The sequence below is a fragment of the Lepisosteus oculatus genome, chromosome 11, assembly GCF_040954835.1.
Source record: "Lepisosteus oculatus isolate fLepOcu1 chromosome 11, fLepOcu1.hap2, whole genome shotgun sequence".
NCBI classification, from domain to species: Eukaryota; Metazoa; Chordata; class Actinopteri; order Semionotiformes; family Lepisosteidae; genus Lepisosteus; species Lepisosteus oculatus.
This window is the reverse complement of record NC_090706.1, coordinates 5,616,300-5,639,532: the sequence shown is the minus strand read 5'-3', so window position 1 is coordinate 5,639,532 and position 23,233 is coordinate 5,616,300. Positions and strand designations below refer to the sequence as shown.

At 36.2% G+C, this 23,233-nt stretch overlaps 1 protein-coding gene across 1 annotated transcript; it reads right to left on the bottom strand.

The window, feature by feature from the left end:
• Positions 1 to 1,910: 1,910 nt before the first annotated feature.
• On the bottom strand, positions 1,911 to 22,555 carry mtf1 (metal-regulatory transcription factor 1). The gene is made up of 11 exons (XM_015348796.2): positions 22,250 to 22,555; positions 19,917 to 20,387; positions 15,459 to 15,697; positions 12,575 to 12,706; positions 12,234 to 12,307; positions 11,466 to 11,599; positions 11,144 to 11,221; positions 10,912 to 11,014; positions 9,329 to 9,903; positions 8,897 to 8,963; positions 1,911 to 7,853 (listed from the first exon to the last, which is right to left on the bottom strand). Exons 2-11 carry the CDS (start codon positions 20,337 to 20,339, stop codon positions 7,378 to 7,380), a joined length of 2,301 nt encoding a protein of 766 aa, XP_015204282.1. The 5' UTR covers positions 20,340 to 20,387; positions 22,250 to 22,555; the 3' UTR covers positions 1,911 to 7,377.
• Positions 22,556 to 23,233: the final 678 nt, after the last annotated feature.

The following is a 23,233-nucleotide window of genomic DNA, read 5'->3' as shown; positions in this document are numbered from 1 at the left end:
CATAGTTGTAGGTCCGATCACAGACAATGATAAGAGGGCCTACAGGGAGGAGGTCAATCTCCTTACACTGTGGTGGGAAGACAACAACCTCATCCTCAACATCAGCAAAACCAAGGAGCTGATCGTTGATTTCAGAAAACTGTAAAATGGTTATGCCCCTATCCACAGCAATGGGACTGAAGTGGAAAGGGTCAGTAACTTCAAATTCCTTGGCGTCCATATCACCGAGGACTTCACATGGTCTCTCATCGCCACCTGTGTGATTAAGAAAGTGCTACAGCACCTGTACTTCTTAAGACGGTTGAAGAAGGTTAAGATATGCCCCAGATCCTCACTAACTTTTACAGAAGCACTACAGAAAGCACACTGACAGTTTACAGCAGAGTGTGGTAGGGCAAGTGCAGTAGTGCTGACCTTAAAGCCCTACAGCGGGTGGTGAAGACAGCCCAGTCCATCACTGGCGTTGCTCTCCCATCTATCCAGGACATTTATGACAGATGGTGCCTGAGTAAAGCTCTAAGCATCATCAAAGACCCCACACACCCCAGCTACAGACTGTTTGACCCTCTTCCATCTGGAAAATGGTACTGGAGCAGTCAGGCCTGGACTACCAGACTCAGAGACCGTTTTTACCCCCTGCACTATCGAACTATTAAACTCCCAGCCTGTCTCACCTCACCTCTCACCTATGATCTGAACCCTCACAGTGTCTTCTCTCTTTCTCAAAACTCACACTTTGAAATCTACATCTATCTCACATGTCAGGAAGTTCACTCCTCATAATTTTCTATCCTTTATTTCATTCTGTTGATATATGATTTTGCACAACTGAGGGTGTTTTGTACATTACCTGTTACCTGTTGTTGTTTTGTACATTGCCTGTTGTCTTTCTTTTCTTATACAATTGTATTGGGTTTTTTTTTTGTACTGCTTACTGTCTGAGAGCTAGCTAAATAGCATTTCGTTATACCATATACTGTACCTGTGTATAATGACTAAACTTGAACTTCTAATGGCCATGCAGTGGGGATGCAGCAGTACTCCTGCCCTGTGCGTTTGATTTACAAATAAGCTACTGTCTTGCTTGGCAAGAGGAGACTTTTGAATTTTGAGTAGAAGGGTATGAGCTTCTATCATGCTTTAAAGAGGAACTGCAGTCCTGATTTCCCAGTTTCAGTACCAAAATACCTTTGATGGTATTGCAAAATTTTACGAATTCCAAATTGTTAATAAAATCGTTAACTGCAAAAGTAGTCCCCATAGGGGTGAGGGTTTGTGAGAATTGTGACGTGAAGTGGCCCTTCCTGCTTCCTAGTTACCATAATGACTGACTCATGTAATGTGTAAAAGCGAATAAGTACAGGCTGTTCAGCAGACACTTCACCAAAGAAAATTATCCAGCGTGCTCTGTGTGCAGAGTTAACAAGTGACTAGAGTTCTTTGGCAAAAGCATCTTGGATGTCGAGAGCAATATTTCTATTGTATTACAAGCCGGCTTGTTTACAATGTAATAAGGCCGCTTCACAGACAATGACGGCACTATGGTGCTTCGTGTACCTGGAAATTGTTAATGTAAAACTTCCAATCTACATTAAAAATTGGATATGTTACTGTGTACACTTTGTTTGAAACACACTCAACAATGACCATTCTAACCCCGAAATATAAAAATAGCCCGGCAGATCCCCTTAAAACCCACACTAAAGTATTAAAGAAGAGTGCTGCTCTGCTGCAGTCATGAAGGGGAATGTGTGTTTGAAGGCCACACACTGGGTTTTCTAGCTCATTTATATCAGTTTGAAGACTGTACAGTGGGTTATCAAGGCTACTGCTCTCCAGCTTGTTTGCTTCTTGAAAACTTGCCAGAAGACAAATTCTCCAATTAAATTAAACATGAATGCACAGGCAGGTAAGTCAGATAGGATTTAATTAGTATTATATTGCTTTCAGTTCCAAAAATGTTAAATTTAAATCATAATACAATATTACTTTATACAAAACAAGCATGTAAGCAAACAATTTCACATTATACATTCTTTAAAAATACAAATCCTCTACATGTTTTTTTTCTTCACTCTTTGGGTTTTGGAGACATTCTCTTCCGTTGGAAGTATTTTATTTTCACGCCTGAAGAGGACATACTCAAAATATCAGAACACATCCTGTACATTAGCAACGAAGTGAACATACTGCCACCCACCATGCCTTAATTCCAAAGCTGAAAACTATTTAAGAAATTAATAAGCAAAACCCTTTCAAATTACCACTTATTAGGGATGTGCAACAATTTGAACCAAATGATCTTTAGCCATCAGCAGTTTTAGAGAATACGTCAAGATGACCAGTGTTAAATATCTATTCTAATCTTAAACTGAGCTCAATGTCTGAACAATAATGGTGGTTTGAAAACATTAGTATCACAGAATTAAATATGAAGACTATACAGTAGATTTTGTATAATTGTGTTGACTTTGTGGCTTGCAATAAATACTTGAAAGACATTTGAAAATGTGTGAATTTAAGGACAAAAAATAGAAAACAAATCTCCTCAGGAGAGTTTACCAGTCCCACAAATGCATAAACAAAACTATCAAAGGTTCAGACACACTCAAACAATTCTTAGAACAGAATTTCATTTTCCACACATCTTTTGTTTGCTTGTTTCCTCCTTATAAACTGGCTAAAATGATCCCATGTCTTATGAAAATGTCTAAATATTCCCAAGGCTATGGAAAAATGTCAAGAATATGTAAATATTAAGATCAGAAGGGCAAATGAAGATAAAGTTTAAATCTTCCCCTAAATCTAAGCTTAATCGGAGTTTACTTTCATTCAGTTCAAAGTGCCAATCAAGGTAAGATAAATGAAAATATTTTCCAGAATAAACAGTCAAACTAAAGAGTGCTAGGATAGTCTTCATAAAGGTGTAATTTACACATTATCATTACAAAGTCCTAAACATCTTAAACTTCTAAATGCAGTGTCACTATTAAAATAAATGCATCCGTAATATTGTCCAAACCTACATTCACACAAAATCAGCCTTACTGTGAGTATGAATTGTTTATATGATACAGTGTTCATTATCTGTGGACTACATCTTGCTTAATATTATACAGAATCAGACATGCACTAGCAAAAATGTTCTGATTTTGAGTCTGTAATACTTTTTTCTGGTGTTTATCTGCATTTAGATGCAAAACTATACTACTATTCACTCACATTGTTTTTTTCCTAGAGTGAAGAAATGCAGAAGCTCTCAACAAAATACAAAATAAGTAAACAACCCAAAAAATTAAAAAATAATAAAAATGCAAATGAGCTAAAGTATCATCCTCTGTTTTCCAGTTGCCAATTGAATTGTAAAAACTGTATTTTGACTGCTGTGCTGGGTGTAGTTTTGCTTTCAATATTTTCCTGAACTGGCCTTAGCAAACCTTTAGCTTTACAACTTTCTTTTTTTAAATCTGGTAATTCACTTCACATAATGATGACAAGACATTATGGAAAGACCACTTCATTAAATGCATTATGAAATTTGCATAGGAAAAAAGGCAACTTAAATTGCAGACAAAACAAAAGCTACCTAATGAATCAAGATTACTGCTGATTAATTACTGCTAAATTACTTAAACATGAAAATGTATTGCAGAACATTTTTATAGAATACCATTACTTCTGTGTGCAACTAATTTAGCCAAATCAATTTAAATCAAAATGTAGACGGATATCTGGTAGTGCTGCACAGTCAGTAAAATGTATTAGGACTTTTATGCCTCAAAAAATGTGGGTTATAATATTCACATTTTCAGAGTCTGTCTCCTCACTTTATTATTTTCTATTCCTTTTATTGAAATATAGTATTTTAGAACCAAATTTCAATGCATTTGACTATCATAATACAAATGCAATTTCCAATTATCCATAATCATCTCAAAGAAATTTAAACCTTAATGTGTTTTTGCAAAGTACATGTTATTTCTTTGATAGGCATCTCAATAACAATCTATTTGAATTTCCAGTGAATGAGAGAAAACACTGCAGTCAGCAACAAAACATCATTGATTTTTTTCCCCAGGCTATAGGAATTATATGAAACGTTTGGCAACATACACTCATTCATTAGTTTCCAGATGATTACCATTTAAAACTTATTGTTCAAGTACCACTATCACAAAAGGTAGTTCAAAATATTTCGAAATATACAATAACATCCAATGAACATTCCTGTTTTTATTTTTTTCTTTACCAGTGGACTTCTGTATCAAATAGTTAAACATACAATTTGATGCATGCAATCCGTGAAACTTTCAAGTTGGTGGTTTATAAAAGGTTGCATAGATTATTGCTCTCTGAAACAACATACTGTATGAGAACAAAACTGAATAGAGTATCAGAGAAACTTCAATACTTGTAATCTACAGTCACTATTGTTTATATAGATTCTTATATCTAGAGGAGACTGACTAGGTTTCCAGTTAAATTAACAGAATAACTTAAAAGAAAACAATGCATGGGGCTGCTACAGTAGTAACAACAGGAGAATGCCTTGGTCAGTTTGGTAGTCACACTGGGGCATAGCGATTATTCTTATAGCAAATCTGTTTTTAAAAACTTAAAAAAATAACATAAAAAGGGCATCATTTCCCACCAAAGGAATGAACAATTTTTAGAAACTGAACAGTAACCTGAAGTCCTCAGCAATTCATAATATTAGCATGCAATTTGTCAAATGCCAAGTTAAAACGTAAATATTATCGAGAAATGCGAGGTTACATTGTGACTGGCAGTGCACTTTCAAATGAAACTTCTTTACCATGTAATGATTAATTGCAATTAACTTATTTTTATCCCCTTTGTTCCAGGTTTAAAAATATTACATTAGACTAGATATGTACAAAAGATAGAGAAAAACAAAGATCTTGAATTTAATAATTGTTAAAAATGGCAAATTGTAATCAGGCATGGGTAGAAGGGACACTTAAGTACTTAAGTGAAATCCTAGGCACAAATCGTATGTTTGTAAAACAGAAACCTTATGTAGAATTCCTACATTTAAATCTTATCTTCAGGATCTGACTAGGAAGTATTTTAAAACAGATTCATGTGAAAGTCCCACATCAGGTCTCAAGGAATTCTGGTAATTCTTGGCCTCAAATATAGTTGTCAAGTGATGGAAAACATGGAACAGTGGTTTTAGGTACATGCCATTAACATCTCTGGTATCAATAAGCCATTTTATGCACTATTGTAATGCAATGTATTGCAAATATATACATGTGATACCATGATGTATTGGCCTTGAAAGAATAAAAAATAAAGGCTCTCCCATTTAGAGGTGCCATAAATACAATGGTGTGTGAATGGAGAACCAAACTGGTTACATTTTTGTAGTAGGATTTATCAAATAGGTACTGTACAGTAAGGTTAATATTCACATTTTGAAATCCAGGGAGTTCACCTTATAAATTCTGGTTAAGTTTGTGGTTTCAATTAGCTTTCTACATTCGTTTAAGATTTTGCTCACATCTCTTATAATAAGTACTCTAAGTAGTTCTATGCATATACACGTTTTAATAAACACTCAAAACACTTTGACCAGAGGTGAATTTGCATGTTAAATGCACACATTAACTAAAGGTATTCCGATTTCAAATTGACCTTTAATGCATATACAAATAAATGCATACTTTGCATAACCAACTAGATAACATTACTTGTAAGAGTTCCTTTAACTGTGAAAACCACAGATAAAAGTAAATTTCCAGGATCTAACTCAAATTAATGCAATGTGGTCACAAAATCACCAGATTAACTTTGTTTTGCCACCCTCACAGTATGTGGTACCATCTATTACTGTACATTTAAATGTCCTAAATACAATTTGTATTTGTTATTGAAATAGTAAATAAATATGTATATAGTTAGAAACTGTTGAATGAGAAAACTGGGAAACCTATTCAGAAAAATTCTACTATGAATAAAAACTATGAATCCATCTTAAGAAAATAGAAGGAATGCAGGGCAAATCATATGACTAGTAAATGTACCAAGAAAATAACACTATAATATATTAAACTGGGTATAGTTAAAATTACAGAGATTCAGACACAAATGAGACCTTTTAGACTTTTGCCAATAATGATGAGGCCATAATTTGGAACAGAACTGTCCAGAAAGTTATATGATTTAAATGTTGTACTGTATATTAAGCAACTTTATAAATTAACATGTACAAGAAACCTTAATATGCACCTTTGTTCAATGGTTGTATCGGCTTGGAAATTTGTTTAAAAAGTCATATTGTAATTACAGGTGTCAAACTAGATGTAAAATTGATGTCTAATTTATACACAATTGATTTTTATGGACCAAAGACCAAACGTCATAAAAACTTTTAAAAAGAAAACTGAGAACATATTCTTAATAAAAGGTCTGTGTGGGGAGCTGTATAAGCCTGCAAGCTACAAAAGAATAAGGAAAAGCTATTTCCATACTTCAAAAAGTGAATTGGTTTAGGGTTGTTGCTAATGTTCTTGTTAATATTTAATATGACATTTTACAGAAAAATTAATTTGAGATAAATTAGATTGTTGTTCCAGTCTATATTTTATCCAATGAAATTTGGCCATACAGCTGATTGTTTACTAAGCCCACAGTACATTCCATTTATTTGCATACATAAATTGCCAAATTTACTGCAAGTAACCTGAGAATACATAACAGAACTGGAAAAAATGACTGTTTCCCCAAGTACAGCAGGCAGAACCATCACAAATTCAGCACTCCTCATATAGAACTGTTCATCAAGTTACAGCTCGCCACAGTCATCTCCTTTTCATTTTCACTGATGCTCCCTTAAGTCATGGAAAGGGGACGATGACTTTTTTGTTCTGACTGAAGGTTTTCATCAACTGCTTATTTAAGCTAGCTGGTAAAGTGCATATCCAGTATGAAAATGTTGTCTGATGCATTTTTAAAGGCACAAATTGAGACTGATTTGTGCTTCTATTTAAAACAGTTCAACAGTCCTGAGACTATGAATTGAACCTTTTCCCACCTTGGGCCTGTTCTCCATTCTCCAGAAGCTCAATAACCTTTGTTAAGATGATGCTTTATGTTAATAATCACTATGAAAATGCATTCCTCAGGTGACACTTTGCATTAACGAAAACTGTATATTTAAGTCATATGCAGTAAATCAGAATGTACTGTATATGAAACACCATGGTCCAGGTTGTAATATGGGCATTCATGTATAAGGAAATATAAAACATGTCTACACAAAATTAGCCTTTGGGAAACAAGTGAGAACAAAATAATTGTATAAAAAAAGGAACAACACCTCCAAAAACACCGAAGGGCAAACCAGACACATTACTTGGAAAAGTTGCCACTGCTGCTCCCACCCAGGGTAAAATCGTCAGGAACCAACAACAGTGCTTCAATAGTGCTCATGTTCGAGGGCGTCTCGGGACTTTGCAGAGAGAGGAAATCTGACATGTCCATATTGATCAAAGTGTCATTCTGGGCATCATGGGACTGGGCTAGGCCTCCGTGCTCATCGGAAGTGGAGGGGAGCGTTTGAGGCTGAGGTGCAGGGTTGTCTTGCCCCGATGAGCTCTGAGGGGACTCGTTTTTCTTTGCAGGGGAAGAAGGTGGAGGAGAAGAGCAGGGCGGAGGGGCAGGGGCAGGGGCAGGGGCTGGCACGGGGGCCTGTGCAGACGAGCCGTCCTTCTTGCTGGAGTTCTTGTCTTTAACAGAGTCCCTACAAGCACAATGACACTGACAAGACTCCTCCTGCTTTATAATAATGACAGGGAGACTTAGACCTATTTGCTGAACTGGATTTCCTAAAACAAAACAAAAAAAGCAATTAGCTCAGCTACATGAAGTGGAATAATACAAAGCCAACTGGAGTCAAAAAGAACTCATCCTAATGTTTAAAGGTAGTGAAAAGTTCATGACCTATGCACATAAAATCCTTGATGTACATAAAATAACCTCACACCTAGGTTGTTTTAAAAATGTAGAATATGTACAGAGGTAGATATAGCAATTTCAATGAAAAAAGGCACAGTTTACTGCAGGTACTCCCAATCCTAGTCCTGGTGGGCCATATATCTGGCTTTATTGCAGAGCTCTTCACATGATCCAAGAAATTAATTTATTTTTTTCCTCAAGGTTTGGAGATCTTTGAAGTTACTTCTGAAACCCAATAGTTAAAAGGCAACCTGCCCTGTTTAGGAAGTGAAAGTAATCAAAGTTCAAATCACACCTATAAGGTCTATTAAGGGTTCAATTACTTTATCGAGTGCTCATATTAAAAAGCAGCAGGTGTGTGGCTCCCCAGGACCAGCCCTGTTACTTCAAACACAAAGCATCGCCACAGAAGGCTGAACTGGCACACTTTTAAGATGACTGACAAGGCAAAAGAGGTAACCACATGACTGGGGAAGCTTAACTGATATCACTGCTGGGTCAGTCTGGTTTGGATTTCAAGACATTTCACATGTACAGAGAGGACAAGATGTCAACACAAATGTTTCAGTGGTATTTGATACCTTTTAAACATGTAATTCATTTACCATATTGGGAAACAGTTCTATGTTATCAGTGGCTTATTTTTGTATAATATATTGGTGTATGCCGTATAATGAGAAATTGTCTCTAAAAAAATCTGGTTTACTGTATATTGACATTTTCTTATTATCAAAGCCATAAATATGACAGTTATGTTCCTCATATTATAGATTAATACTTAATACTGCCATTGTATTTAACTTTTGAATTCAATATACACACGTACAAAATGTCAATACATTTTTTTACTATGCACACTTTGTAATTACGAAACTCTAAATCATTTATACAGAAATATAAAAATTGAACATACCTGAATTTCCTCCAACAGGTATTGCTGTAGTGAAGAACACTTTTTCAACTTTAGGGCCTTGATGTTGCTGGGGGGGGAAATACTGCATATTAAAACTAAAAACTATATAAACAATCCATGAAAGTACTGTACATCTGTAGTTCTGTGAATACCAACAGACAATGTTAGCCAAGTTTTAAAAATCGATGCAACTAGCCCAGTAAATTTTCAAGATGTTCTTTAAAGAAACAATGGCTAAGTCTAAAACTTGGACTAAGGTCTTGAATGACTAATTTCTTACAGAACCAACTGCTTACAGAATGTTGCCAATAGACCATTCAAATTGAATATAAATTAAAAAGTGCCTGTAAGTTGAGTACTTCTGCTGGAATTTTTCAGTTTAGAATACAAGTGCAGAAGAATGATCTAACGGCTCTACAGCACAAGACTTACCGTTTGCTCTGAATTTTGCTGTGCACCGGTTGCACCGTTTAATATCCACTGCAAGTTCTGATCTGCCATCATAATGCTTGGCTGCAAAATAGTGGTGTTCTGGGTGGGCGTAATTGCTATAGTGGGGTTACTGGTCAAGACAGGGTTTGCAGCTAAAGGCACAGTCTGCACCATGGCTGGCAGCGACTCTGTGCTAGGGGCTGTGGTGGGGGTGGCACTAGTTACAGCTGCTGCGGGGGGCCCCTGGGGGCCAGGCTGAGAGAGAGGAGTCGTTGGCTGAAGGAAGTCAGGCTGCATTGGTGGGTACGGCTGTGAATTGGACTGGACAGGCACTTCTGGTGTCTGCAACACGTTGGGAGGAGTTCCAAACACAGCTGGCTGTGAGCTGTTGGCAACAGACGCGTTCGGAAGGGGTGCTGAAGGCGCAGGTGTTGGCTTTGAGGATTCCAGGGCATTGCTTTGCAATGATGACGGATATGGCATGGGAAAAGTCATGGGCGAACTGGAGTCTGCAGCAGGAGGCTGAGCAGTAGAGGCAGGTGCGCTTTCAGAACTGAAGGTTTCAGCCAATGCATCTGTAAGTTGAACAAATAAAAACAACGTTCAATTTAATGCAAGCAAAAAAAAAAAATCAAATAAAGCCTTATATGTAACATATAAAACATAAATACTACAAATACTACATGCCGCAGTGGGTAAAAAAAAAGCCATTATCTAATCAAAGTTTTGACCTAAAACTGGCATATGTAATATCGCAGTGTTCAAGTGTTTTGCTATTGGTATGCCTAAAATGAACATACACTCTTGACGCCATTTTAACTGTCTGAAGTCTGTCAATGTCTTGGCGCATGTCTTTCCAGCTCATGTAACACCACAGCCAGCGGTCAATCTCGCAATTCATTGTCCACTCTGCCTGTTCCCATGGCAACACAGTCAGGCAGGTTGTCAATACTACTGCCTTGTAACTAAATGGCACTTACCTCATTACTGAGCGGGTACTCCCTTTTAGCTGATATTGTACTGCTTGGTCTTGGCTTTGGGTCAGTGACATGGTGTTTGTCTCTACTGTGTTTATGTGGATTTTTCCCCAGTGCCTTCTACTCTTTATCCAGGTTGACCCCCTGCTTCGTTTCCCATGTTTCACCTGGATTGCCCGATTCCAGTGTTTGGGCCTCTCACCTGCTTGACAGTTCTATCTGGTTTTCCCTTTTGTACCTCTGCCTTTCTTCTCCACAGTGCACCCACAGCTCTGTGACCTGCCTGCCTGCCTGCTCTTGTCCCACAGTCTCACATCGCTTTCCCTGATCAGCAGCCCTCTTCTCCTGCATAACGATCACCCTTCAGGTGCATTCAGCTGTCCATTACACCACCAGGCTGTTTTGTGACAAAACACCTATAATTTGCTAAAATTATCATGGAGTCAAAAGTGTGCACCATGCTTAATCTAATTTCTTTAAGTTACCAATATTTTTCTATTTAAGATAATGCCATTTACTGTCTTATTAGCATACTAGTTAAACCTTGTACTACTGTTAATCAAAAATGTATATCCAATGTAAGACGTTTAATACTGGCACACTTACCATTTGGGTGAGCATCATCTTGACTAACACTGTTTTCCGGACTCTGAAACATCAGTTCAAATACCCTCACTGGTGTAACACTGTTTAGATCGAGGCCTTGAGACTGAAAACAGAAAAGGACAGTAATTTTCAAAACAAATTCTCAAACAATTAAAAAAAAATATTAGTATTGCATCTGTGTGCATTAACCAAGTCTTTTGTAAAAAGTTTAAACAAACAATATAAGTCTTACATTATTCGCATTTTCTCTCAGTTCAGTATCCGTGGAAATTAAACTCAAATCACTGAGGCAAAGTGAATGATTTGCATCCTGTAACAACCAAGAAAAGTAAAAATAAGAATCATGAAAATGGGTCAAAACAACAGCAATTTAAGACACAATTGTTGAACTCAAAATAAAGGTTAAGAAGTTACTTTTCTATTGAAATGCCATAAAGACTGCATCTGTATTTTTTTAGACTTGATTATATTCTTGTAACATCTTAAACCAGCTAATATAAATGTACCCATCTCCAATATGTGTTCTATTATCATCTTTGGGGTAGAAAACTCACTTCAGACAAGGAATGACTGAGTGCCCCTCCATAAGGCTGTCCTTTATCATGTCCCTTCATGTGACTCTTGAGACTGTACTGAGAACTGAAAGTCTTCTCACAGCCATCACTAGGGCAGAAGAAGGGCTTTTCACCTGCAAGTTAGAGAACATTTACCCTAAAACCTCACTACAGAACAGAGTTTAGACTTCCATAGTGGTGCACATGCCATTGGTTAAATAAGGAAATGAGACTTGGAACATCACAAAAATGTAGGGACCTTTTCTTAATCAAACTTCCAGAAATACGAGAAACGCAAAGCAACATCTTAGTGTTGAAATGGAAATTTCCACTTCTGAAAAAGAGACAGCAGATTATGATGTCCGACTTTAATGTTATGCAGACTGAATGCAATTGCAGCATTGGTTTCATATTTAAGACCAGATAATCATGCAGAACATAATTTACAAAATAAATGCCCATATTTTGCAAATGCTTCATGAAGTATATATTTAAGATAAACATTGTAAAAAAAAAAGCTTATTTTTCTCAGCTTTGAATGCACTTGAACAAGTGTCAAAAACAGGCACTGGCAAAGGTACGGAAAATAAATTGACACAGCAAAGTGCTGAGATGAGTGCAATTTTAATTCCTAATTCACAGATCATAATGATTTATGAAATCAGTACACTGATCAGCAGAACATTCAAACCTAACATGAAATGGCTAAAAACAGCTGAATATAGAACCACAATTTTCAAAAGCACCACAAAGCACCCTTGAACATACCAGTATGTGTTCTGACGTGCGTTTTCAGATGGTGACTGGCAGCAAACGCTTTTCCACAGCCGTCATGGTCACACCTAGAAAGACCACACCAAGGTAATTACTCTGGTAGGGCACTGTGCTCATTCAAACGTTAAGAAAACTGACACACATTCTGAAAAAAAATGAACCAAGAAAATAGTCTCTTTGTCCGACCATCACATAAGGCATTTCTTCAACAAAAAAGAAAAATCATTCACTAACACTTCAATAAACTAGGGTTTTAATTCAGTGTATTTCTTTTGAGTTCATTACCAAACACAGGCAGAATTCAATCAAGCACACAAAAACAAAGCTTCACCTACCTAAATGGCTTTTCTCCTGTATGAGTTCGAATATGCTTCCTCAGGTCACTGAGAGTCGTAAAGTACTTAGTGCATCCTTCTGATTCACAGTTAAACGTCTTCCCTGTGTGAAGTCTCTGATGTGCTTTCAATCTGTAAACATACCAGTGAGATTCATATTTTTCTGAAATAGACACAGCTAAATACTGTTATTATAATGGAAAGCTTGCAAATATGATTACTACTAAATAGGATTACTACAAGTACAATTGGAATAAAATTTAACTTCCTTTGAAATAATTACTAAATTAAAACCATTTTGCGACAAACATGGTCCAAATAGTTGTGCATAATGGCGTAAAAGTGCACCTAAATGCAGGTGGCTTTTCCAAAGCTCTACACAATGCTTTCAAATATGTTTAGGTAGAAACAAACAGATTAAGGACAATTAGTAATCAGAAAGTCTTGGATTACATACATGTAAAATTCAGCAAAATGGTGTGACAGTATTTCAGATGATTCTATCGGGAAACTAAGATTAAAGGAGAAATGTGAAACTGCTTTCTGTAACACTCAGTGAAGGTTACCCAGATAATTGTACTTAGACAATGGATTATTCTAGATTACAAAACACAAGGTAATATAGTTATACTGTCAATACAGATTCACTTGGATAGTTGAATATTAGGTACAGACCACACTATTGCGTACAAAAGCAAAGCTCACAGCCTGAACTGGGTTACATGTGTTTTTTCAGAGCAACTATACTATATTTTATCAAGTGATATAATTCAGTAAGCTCTTTTATTTCCTCCTCAGTTTTATCAAATCAAGAACATTATTTGAGTCCCCTTCAGAAAGAAAACTATCAAACGAATCCCTTTTGCTTTAAGCAGTTATTTCACTTGGAATGCCATTCCCTAGAGTGCAGAACAGAATTCAAAGGCTGTGAATCCTGATGACGATAGGTAACCATCCTAATGAAGTGTGAAGTAATCAGCTCTGAAGGTTTTTGCCAGTCTCTGAAGGTCATACATCAGTACTGGATGCTTACCAACTACATCACAAAAGCTACTGACCCTCTTAGGAGCAATGTTTCAATGTTTATGACCATAACCTTTAAAGTGTACATTTCTAGTGAGACTCTTGCTTTTCACAACCAATGGAAAAAAAAGATTGGAAAGGAAGGGCTTTTAGGGGAAGAAGAATCTCAATCTTATTAAACTTTTAAGGTCCCACTGTTGCCAATTCAAGTACATAGGCTTAATAAATAATCACTACTTTTCAAAACCAATGAAATATGACTTTGCAGCTCCGCATGGTTCTGATATGGGAAATGAAAGAGATTAAGAGGGACAACACACTATAGCACTGGCTGATTTTGCTCATGAATTACAACTGACACATTATCAATTGCTCCACAATGTTCTGTCTCTACTTCAATGCCAATATATGCCTGTGAATGTTTTAAGCAATTAGGACTAAAGTACTGACTGCATCAAAGAGAAGAAATGTTTTTAATACCCAGTACAAAATAAAGACTAACAATGGAGGGGGGGGAAAATTGTTCTGTAGAATTTCCAAAAAACAGAAAAGAAAAATACACAGAAACATTAAATTAAGAATTCATTGAAACTGAAAAATTAATAAGCATTAAAGACTATTTTTTCTTTTTATGTAATAGTTCAGGCTTATTTTACTTTATAATAGCATTTTAATTTCTGATTTGTTTCTGCAAGAATATTAAAAATACAGAATAGGAGAAAGGGCTTATATTGTTTCCTTTGATAAGCAGGGAACTGATAGAAATCTGGTCTAGTTTAAACCAGCCCTTTAATATAACAGTCACTTCAGTGACTGCAGAGTAAACAATGACAAGGATTCCTGCTAGAAGTTAAAACTGCATTAAATGCTGAGCCTATAAATCAGATGGTAGTCTTGAGCACTGCAGCAATGCAACATCCATAAACTACTGTTATGAAGATAAAAGATTTGTACAATGTTTATAAATCATTTATAACCTGTTTTCATGTTAAATAAAAAGTGACTGCAGAGTGCCCATGTACAGAACATGACCAACGGCACTTTAAACCACTGCACCTACTTTCATTACCTTTCAACCTAAATAAAGACATTAAGCATTTCTTCCCATTAACTTTTTAAAAAGCAAAAGTCTTAAGAATGCCATTGGCGTATTTTCACTCAAACTGACAGTGATGAAGTAAGATATTCATTAGAGGAAAATTAAGTTAAAATTTCGGTTTCAGATTGAACTGCTTCTTGGGCAAGTTCTCAAATGCGAACCAAGCATCTCTATCATAAGGCAAACATTTATTTCGAGGAGATAAGATCTTTTTTTTTAAAGCCACGCGCCTACCACGCACCATTAACTACCTACAGACACATAGGTGGTTATACAGAAAGATATGAAATCTTTAGACTGCAGTCATAAGTTGTTTTTGTCACTTTTCAGAGTATGCTAACAGGTACTTCCAATAGAGCCTTAAGCATTACAAACGAATAGGCCCCCTTTTCATTCATTTTTAACATAAAACGGTACAATAAACTTTGTTCAGAGTCTAAGCAAAACAAAACCTAAAACAAAGCAAATGAACCCTTTCCAGCATTCAGTAACATTCAGTCTTTATTTTGAATGAAAACCCTCATCAATATCCTACCCTGAAGCCTTAACTTATGTTGCAATACATTTAGCTTCACAATCAGTAAACTAAAACCAATTCAGACTCAAAGGAAATATTATATAAGCACAAAAGTTCAAGACATACAGAAAGAGACTATCACAAGCACCACTTCCACCCTTCAGCAGCATTCTGAATTCAGTACAGTTCATCCTACATTGAATCACAATCCTAATCTCAAAGACAGAAGCACACCACTGCCTCACCTGTACAGTGTATTAAATGCCTTTTCACATCCTTGTACATCACATTCAAAGGGCTTTTCCTTTGTATGAACTCGTACATGGATTTTCAGACTGTAGGAGGTAAGGAAAGCTTTGCCACAGCCTTCCTGGTTGCAGACAAATGTATACTCCCCACGGTGAGTCTTCTGGTGAGTCCGCAGGTTCCCTGCTGTGCTGTAGGTACGAGTGCAACCTTCAAACATGCACTGGTACCTTTTAACCTGGAAAACATTTGAATTTTTTTTACATTCACATATAGTATGTACTAAAGTACATAGTTAAATATACAGGACACACAATTTCAACAAACCATTTATTGTTCAGAAGAATACGTTTTCAAGGACTAAAAGTCAAAGTCAAAATGTGGTGTGTATTAAAAAAATGCAGAGAAGTACAGTATAAAGGTACTCTATATATAGCTGGAAAAAAACATGTTATCCACTAGTTTTCTTGGAGAAAAAGCAAGCAAATAAAAGGAAACTATAGTAAACAGTACATTTTAAAATCTATCTTCCCAACATATAGTAAAACATTATAAATAATCTTTTAATGTAGGTTAAATTGTCTCACTGCATGCATGAGAATATAAATGTTTCTGAAAACAAAACAAACTGCACCCTTTGACACATATCAGCACATAATGAGAACTTTATCAAATTATTATAAAAGCAGAAAAAAGTATCAAGTACAATTCATGATCTGAAATGGGTATTCAAGGCTGCCTTGCCATAACTCCTAACTGATGGTTTGGTTTCCATAAAACTGTATTAACTCAAATAGCCTAAACGTGTCCTGCATCACTGTAGGTTACCTAAGAGAACATTCTGGGCTTTTCCTGTAACAGAATTATGTTTTGAACAATATTCTTTCCTGAAAAATATTAAATCCTGATTATTTCAATAGTACTTTTAAAATGGACTCTTCAGGATACCTTCTTAAGTGTCTAATTAAAGTATGAACATGCTTTAGATATCCTCTGTACAGAGACTAAAGTCACACAGTAGGCCTACTATAATGTTAAGTAACTGATTAATAAAACATTTATGCACAGGAGAAATAAAGCAGTTGCAAATGAGAATTCAGACTTGCTCTGACATTTGTAAAGATCTTGAATTTAATGACTCAGCTCTTCTCAACAGAGTAAAAGGGACAGAGCACAGCAGTTTTCCAGAAAGCTCAGTTGCTGAGAGCTGGCCTGGTTTCAGGTACCCAGCTGATTTGCTCTCAACAATAGCTTCAGTCTCTCAACTGCACACCCCAGGGCTGGAAACAAATCACACTCTTTGCACTGTACACTCTACAATTAATGCATGTATTGACGACTTCAACACACACACAAAAAACTTACTTCTTAGTTCTTAGTCTCTATATGCGATCTCAATTTGTGATAGTATACAACATCCTTCCACTAATTGGGGATTCATTGCAAAGTATTCTCCCCCAAACCGCACTTTGAGGTTTTTTCTAAGCATGGGGATTTTTAACGGATAACCTCGAAAACCAAAACTTCAAAAAAGGATTTCATCCTATAAGGCTTTAAGGCATTTGGAATGTTGGTGACAAATACACTAGAATAAAAAGAGCCTTGCATTTAGAGAGACATATTTCTTAAGTTTGGAATGCAATCTATATGTATGTAGCACAAGTAAATGACTATTCACATCCTTAAAATTAAACTAAGATCAATTTGAGAGAAGAGCTAAAAGATCTTTTACAATCCAACTAAGCAATGAGAGAATTTTTCTTTCAAATAATGTCTTGGTTCAAAACCAACTATTTTACAATGTTAAATGCACAACCTATGCCAGGGTTTCTCTTGCTTTCCTACTTTGATCCAGATCAACCAGCAATGAACATGTTTGAACAAGTCTACTGCTTTTCAAGACAAGAATTTTACAGATACATTAATAATTATAAATGTTTGAGGTGTGTTCAAAATTAAATGGTTCTATTTCAATCTCCAAGCCAAAATGGAAATAGTAACTTTCAGACATTTTAAGTTTCAATCAGTTACTCACAGATAATATACATTATCTTAAGCAGGAGTAGGAACTAGAAAGTGCAAGAAATTATCCTGTAAAAGCCTCCTTTCAGTTTAACTGGCTGTAAATCCTATGATCCATATAACATCTTAAATATAGAATGGTTGAAGTAACATTTAGGAGGAAACTATTGAAGTTAAACATTACTCTACAAAATACAGCCCCCACCTTCTTTGCTACATTGAAGATCTCAATTGTCTTTGCTAATGGATGAATCTTAAGAGTCTTTGAATGCTCCAGTATAATTTAGATAAATCTACATCAAATTATCAAGCTGCACCTGTAGGATCAATATAGATTTGCATGCATTCTGTAACACTCAATTCAACTCTCTAATTGTTACCTCTAATCAAACAGAAAAACAATTTATTAAAGTTATAATACTAAACCATATACTGTATCTCAATGTTGAAAACCGATACAAGCAAGATATTGTAGGTTTGAAAACCTAAGATTTTTTATCTATACTGTAATAAAACTACAATAACATTTTCCCCGACAATAAAGCAAACATTTCATGAGGAAGATCACATGACTATCTTTATTGAAATAATTATTGAAAATGGATATTAATTCAGCTAGTAAAAGATCTCGGTGAATTCTGGAGAGGTGGGTCATATAAATTAGAGTAAATCACGGAATATGATCCCAGTATTGTAATTTCTCCGGAATACCTGGCAAAATAAATAAAAAGACCTATAATGTTATGAAGACTATATATCAGGTTTCACAGCTTCAGCAGACCATTCAGTGTTTGGTAGATCAGTATCTTTATAGTTCTGAAAGTACACATTTGTGAAGTGCATGAGTAGAAAATCATGATTAAAAAATATAAATCTGCAATAAATGACAATATGTCTTCTTGAAATGGAAGAAGCAAAAATAAATGTGGATTTAAATCTTAATGGAACACACACACTTAACGTCAAACATCAATGAAGTTCCAGGCAAAACCGTGCAAAGGTGAATGAAAATTAACATGCTAAACACTTTTATTTTGCCTGAGCAAGATATTACATTTTCATTTATTCAACACACGAGGGACTGATAATTAAGTACAAGAACAGCCTTTATGACATCTTATTTGTTTCCCCTGAAAAGGACTTACTGTGAATCTTCTAATGCCTCTTAACCAAAGAAACAACACTGCTCTGATCCAAGGAGGAAATACACACTTTACCAATCAATTTAACAAATACTGATGGAGGCAGATTTGCGCTTTGCCTGCCAACTCTATAATTATAGAAACAAATGATCCTTGTACAATATCAACACAGAGAAATTGCTTCTTTTGGAGATGTGTAGGATATATTACCCTACTACAAACCTATTCCATCTTTTTTCTAGTTGGCACACACTGTTGAATCACAAAAATCAAATACTCAATCAACCCGGGCTCGAAAAGACGACACTTTTTCTTTTTTGGGTATCGAACATCTTATCATCAAATGCTGCAAGATCTCCAAGCAAAAATCAGACAATATACATTCAAACAGGACACCATGTACATACAGTACAAAATAGCTCTTCACAGACAAAGCTACTGTAAATTTAGAATAGCCAGTGAAGTGCTAAATACATGGAAAAAGTCTAGTGTTCAGTCACTGAAAAGCTTATAATTATTTAACGTATGAGAAATTGTCAACGGTAATCCCTTTTCTCATTATGTTTACATGAAAAGGGTGGCAGAAGATCCATCATAAACCTTCGCAGAGCAGAGGGGGCCCAGGGGACGTACAGCAAGCTATGCAAATCAGTAGCTTTCATTTTCCATTCAGCAAAAACAAATTAACTATCCCCTTAGAATGAACTCATTTTCTGGGATCTTTTTGTAAGACTTTATTCTAATTGTTGCTTCTTTATGGTTTGATATTCTGGACACTCCAATAACACACAAGAAAATACACAGCCAATTAATATCAAGATGTCCTCTGTGTTCACCTCCATTATAATGAAAGTAATAGAGAGCTACTGTATTTTTCTGAATTTGCTTATGTGCCTATGGCATGGTTTAAGCAAATTACTTGACAACTCTGAGTGCTGCATAATTTTACAAACAGGTCTGCGTTAGCTAAGCACAAAAGGAATCATAGCATGTTCTTCATCTGAATATTGACTATCAGTTGTTTTTTATTTTCAATAAATTCCCCTAAGAAAATTATAAAAGCTCGGTGATATCCAGTCAACTGTAGCCTACATGGGCTGTTTAACACTATTACCTATTGGTTTCATTATTTTATTTTTTTATGCATGCGATTAATACTGTAAAAACCAGTCATTAAAAACACATGATTTTAATGTTGATACCATTGGCTCAAGGGATCCTTGCATATTCCTTTAATAGGGAACTTGGACAAGTGGGGAAAAATGATACAGAAAGAATAAAAGATTTATGTACCTCTCTTTGCTTCGTCTCTGGACATTCTGAGTGCAGGGTTAGGGTTGCCCCCTCTATATTCCTTGGCATAGGAGTAGAACCTGGGTTGATAGTAAACTGGATCTGATCAGGTGAGATTGTGTGATGAACATATCCTTGTGACATTCCTTCATGATCGGCCATGAAAGTCAAGCCTTCCTCCGATCCCTCTGCTAAAAAAGTCATGTTGTCGTGCCCACATTGCCCATCATCCTCCTCCTCCTCATCCAAGCTTATCGGATCCTGCTCAATGAGAACAGTGGTCCGATCGTAAACTGTACCAGAGGAGGAGGGCAGCAGTCCATTCTTATCGAAGCCCACCATCTTTTCTTCCTGCGTCAGTTCATCCTCATCCACCTCCACCTCAAAATACATGATGTCCTTGTGTGGGCCATTTTCACCCATGGTCTGAAGTCGCTCAGTGCCAGGTGACTTTCACAGCGCTGAAATTTTCTGTAAAAAAAAAAAGAAAAGACTGAGCTGGGAGTCAACTTTCATCTGAAGAATAATTAGGATTTCCAGAAAAGAAAATCCAGCCCTTTTAAAATAATTACATCAAAACAGCATGAGAATGCCAGTATGAACCAGGAGAAACCAGGGTGTAAGCACAGAAATATGTTCTTTATTTCGATTTTTAATTTAATAAACACTTCAACAGAATTACAAAATACCACTGAGATTGGCTAACTCAAAAGGGATAAAATTTCTTATGCAAATAGAGGAAGGAATAAGTACAATAACACAAAACTGAAGTATTACTTAAGTATTTCAGTTTCCAGTAGAGGGAAAATTTAAATTGCTTTATGACCATTTCACTGTCATACTTAAAACTTTGCATAATTGTGATTTAGTGTTTTTTTGACTTTGTAGTCATTATCAAGCATGTGAAAATCAACGTGAACATACATTTTTACCGATTCCCAGGACCGCTGTGTAAGAATTGTTACTTTGCAAATCACAGAACCAATTTGCGGAGTATTTAAAGTGTAAATAGGACAACCACAGCTAAAGCTTTGGGCAAAATCAAAGCTGGTCCACAACTTTCACACACATTGTAAGCAACTGCAAAACACAGCCAAAGGAACTTGCCAGTACTGACAACTGAACATGTTCTCATTCCATATTAATTTCAATTTCTTGTTGCACAGTAAACCGAAGCTCGAATCCTCGAGTATGTGCATTCGGAATATACGTACAGATCCACAAATTCCTATTTAATTCTGAACGTGAAGACCTCCAAACTCTCCAACCGATCAATCAAGCAACAGATCACAGCCGTAATCATTTTTTTCTTGCTCTTGATTGTGTACTCACGACTGATTCGGAGGACAACAGTACCTACTCAATCTCAGTATTCCCAACCTATCAACCGGTTTACGAATGTTTTCTTTAAAAAAAGAAAACACGTTTTCTTGGTCTCTATCAACCACGACAGGACGAGAGTGAAAAGGGAAGGCTGCTTTTCTGGCCTGTGTACAACTCGCAACTTAGTTTCAAAGCCCACGTAAAACACGAGCGAAACATACAAAAATATACAACAAAACAAAAAACACGAAATACTTTAATTTCGCTTAGGAAAAAAAAATCAGCCTTCTCTCTGTACACAGTACGTCTCTTGAAGGAATCCAGATTTAACTAACGATTGCTTTTACAGGCGAAAATGCTAGAAGTTTGGAGCACCCCCTCCCAAATAAATCAAAAGAAGAAACCATTTAATCAGGACAACACAAAAATACCGAATTTCAGATCAATTGGACAGAAGTAGTAGCCTACATCAGTGTACATGGATGAAGGTTTAGGTTGTCTGCAAATTGTAAGACATATATACATACACAGTATTTCCCGTTTCTGTTGAACACGCTCCAAACAGTAACCCACTTAGGCAACGTTACTTAATTCAGTATTGTTAACGACGTAGTGCTTAATGTTTCAGTTTTCTGAATATCGGGGATAATGTGAGCTCCCTTCTGTGCACTTAGTCTGGGGTGTTCGGTGTTGAGAAGATCTTACTCGAGGGAATCCAAAAATCTAACTGACAGATCGCTGATGTCAAGAAACAACTTCAACTTCCGTACTAAATGAAACGGCGGTTAAGCAAAGAAAGAGCAAACAACCCTTCACAAAACAATTTATTGTTACTGTAGATGTGCTAACGAAAGCTCGGCCAATAAGGCTACATGAACGGCATCATTTCAGTGGCTGTTTGGCTGGAGACGTTTAACGTGAGAGTCACATCGGGCACAAACAAGACCGGAGTACGGAAATCAAACTCTCCTTTTCGGCCTCCCTTTTACAGAAATGCAAAGGATTTTTACCGGTGTTCAAGAGACGCCGAATAGGTCTGTCTTTCGGATTGCTGGCGATTTCTTCTCTTCCCCTCCCAAGCGGCACCATGATTAAAACAACAACGTCACATTTCAGCTTCCTTTTCACAGAGGCATCCTGGGAAGGCCGAGTTTGACAGGCTATCGCTTTCAAGTGAAATAAAACTTTAAAAAAATAAACACGCGTTTAAAAAGAACCCCGCACTCGCCCGAAAGTTTGTTAATCGACCGAGAAACATTTTTAAAGCGTTATCTTTTTTTTAGAAGAAGGCTAACACTGCCCAATAAACTAACCGGTTGTCATAGTAACCGCTACGTGTTTTTATATCCACCTGTAAGGTTTTATCACATGCCGTGCCAGAGAGGAAAAAAAAACGTTTTTGTTCTCATTGCAAAAAGAGCTATAATGTGTTTATGGATAATGCACATGTTTCATTACAGGCAAGGATGTTGCGGCTAATACTATAGCTGTAGACAGAACATTATCACGAAAATTATAGTAATCTCTGACTACTGTGGTATAGTTCAATAGCTTTCAGTGAAATTGCATTATTTTTATATTATTGTTTTACATTACTGTTATCACTATATACTGTCTACTATAATTAAACAATTCCCTGAAGATGTGACTAAGTAGTCAGGGTTATCTCTGCTAATCTGCAAATTAAATTTAGTTTAATTTAGTTCAGTTTAGGCCTATAAAAGAGATCGTATCTATCTCGACACATACAGAACATAACCTTTTAAATTGATATTCACTAATCTTTTACAGAATACTATACGTATTTTCCCCCCTGGGGGACTTTTGAACGTTTTCTAAAAAACGCCTCTTGCGTCACATTACTCACGTGATTTGGTGGTTCAACCAAGGGGGGGTCACGGGATTTTTTTAAACAACCGTTTAATAGCAACCAAATTTACAACGTAATCAATGCTTTAAGAAAAATGGCTACAATTTTTAGCATTTTATTTGAA

Bases quoted from the DNA above. Each gene is read 5' to 3' on its own strand.
- mtf1 (XM_015348796.2), bottom strand. From the start codon at position 20,339: ATGGGTGAAAATGGCCCACACAAGGACATCATGTATTTTGAGGTGGAG. The intron at 12,707-15,458 runs GTGAGGCAGTGG...GTATGTTTACAG, and splicing joins GCATTTAATACACTGTACAG to ATTGAAAGCACATCAGAGAC. The intron at 11,222-11,465 runs GTGAGTTTTCTA...TGGTTGTTACAG, and splicing joins TCAGTCATTCCTTGTCTGAA to GATGCAAATCATTCACTTTG.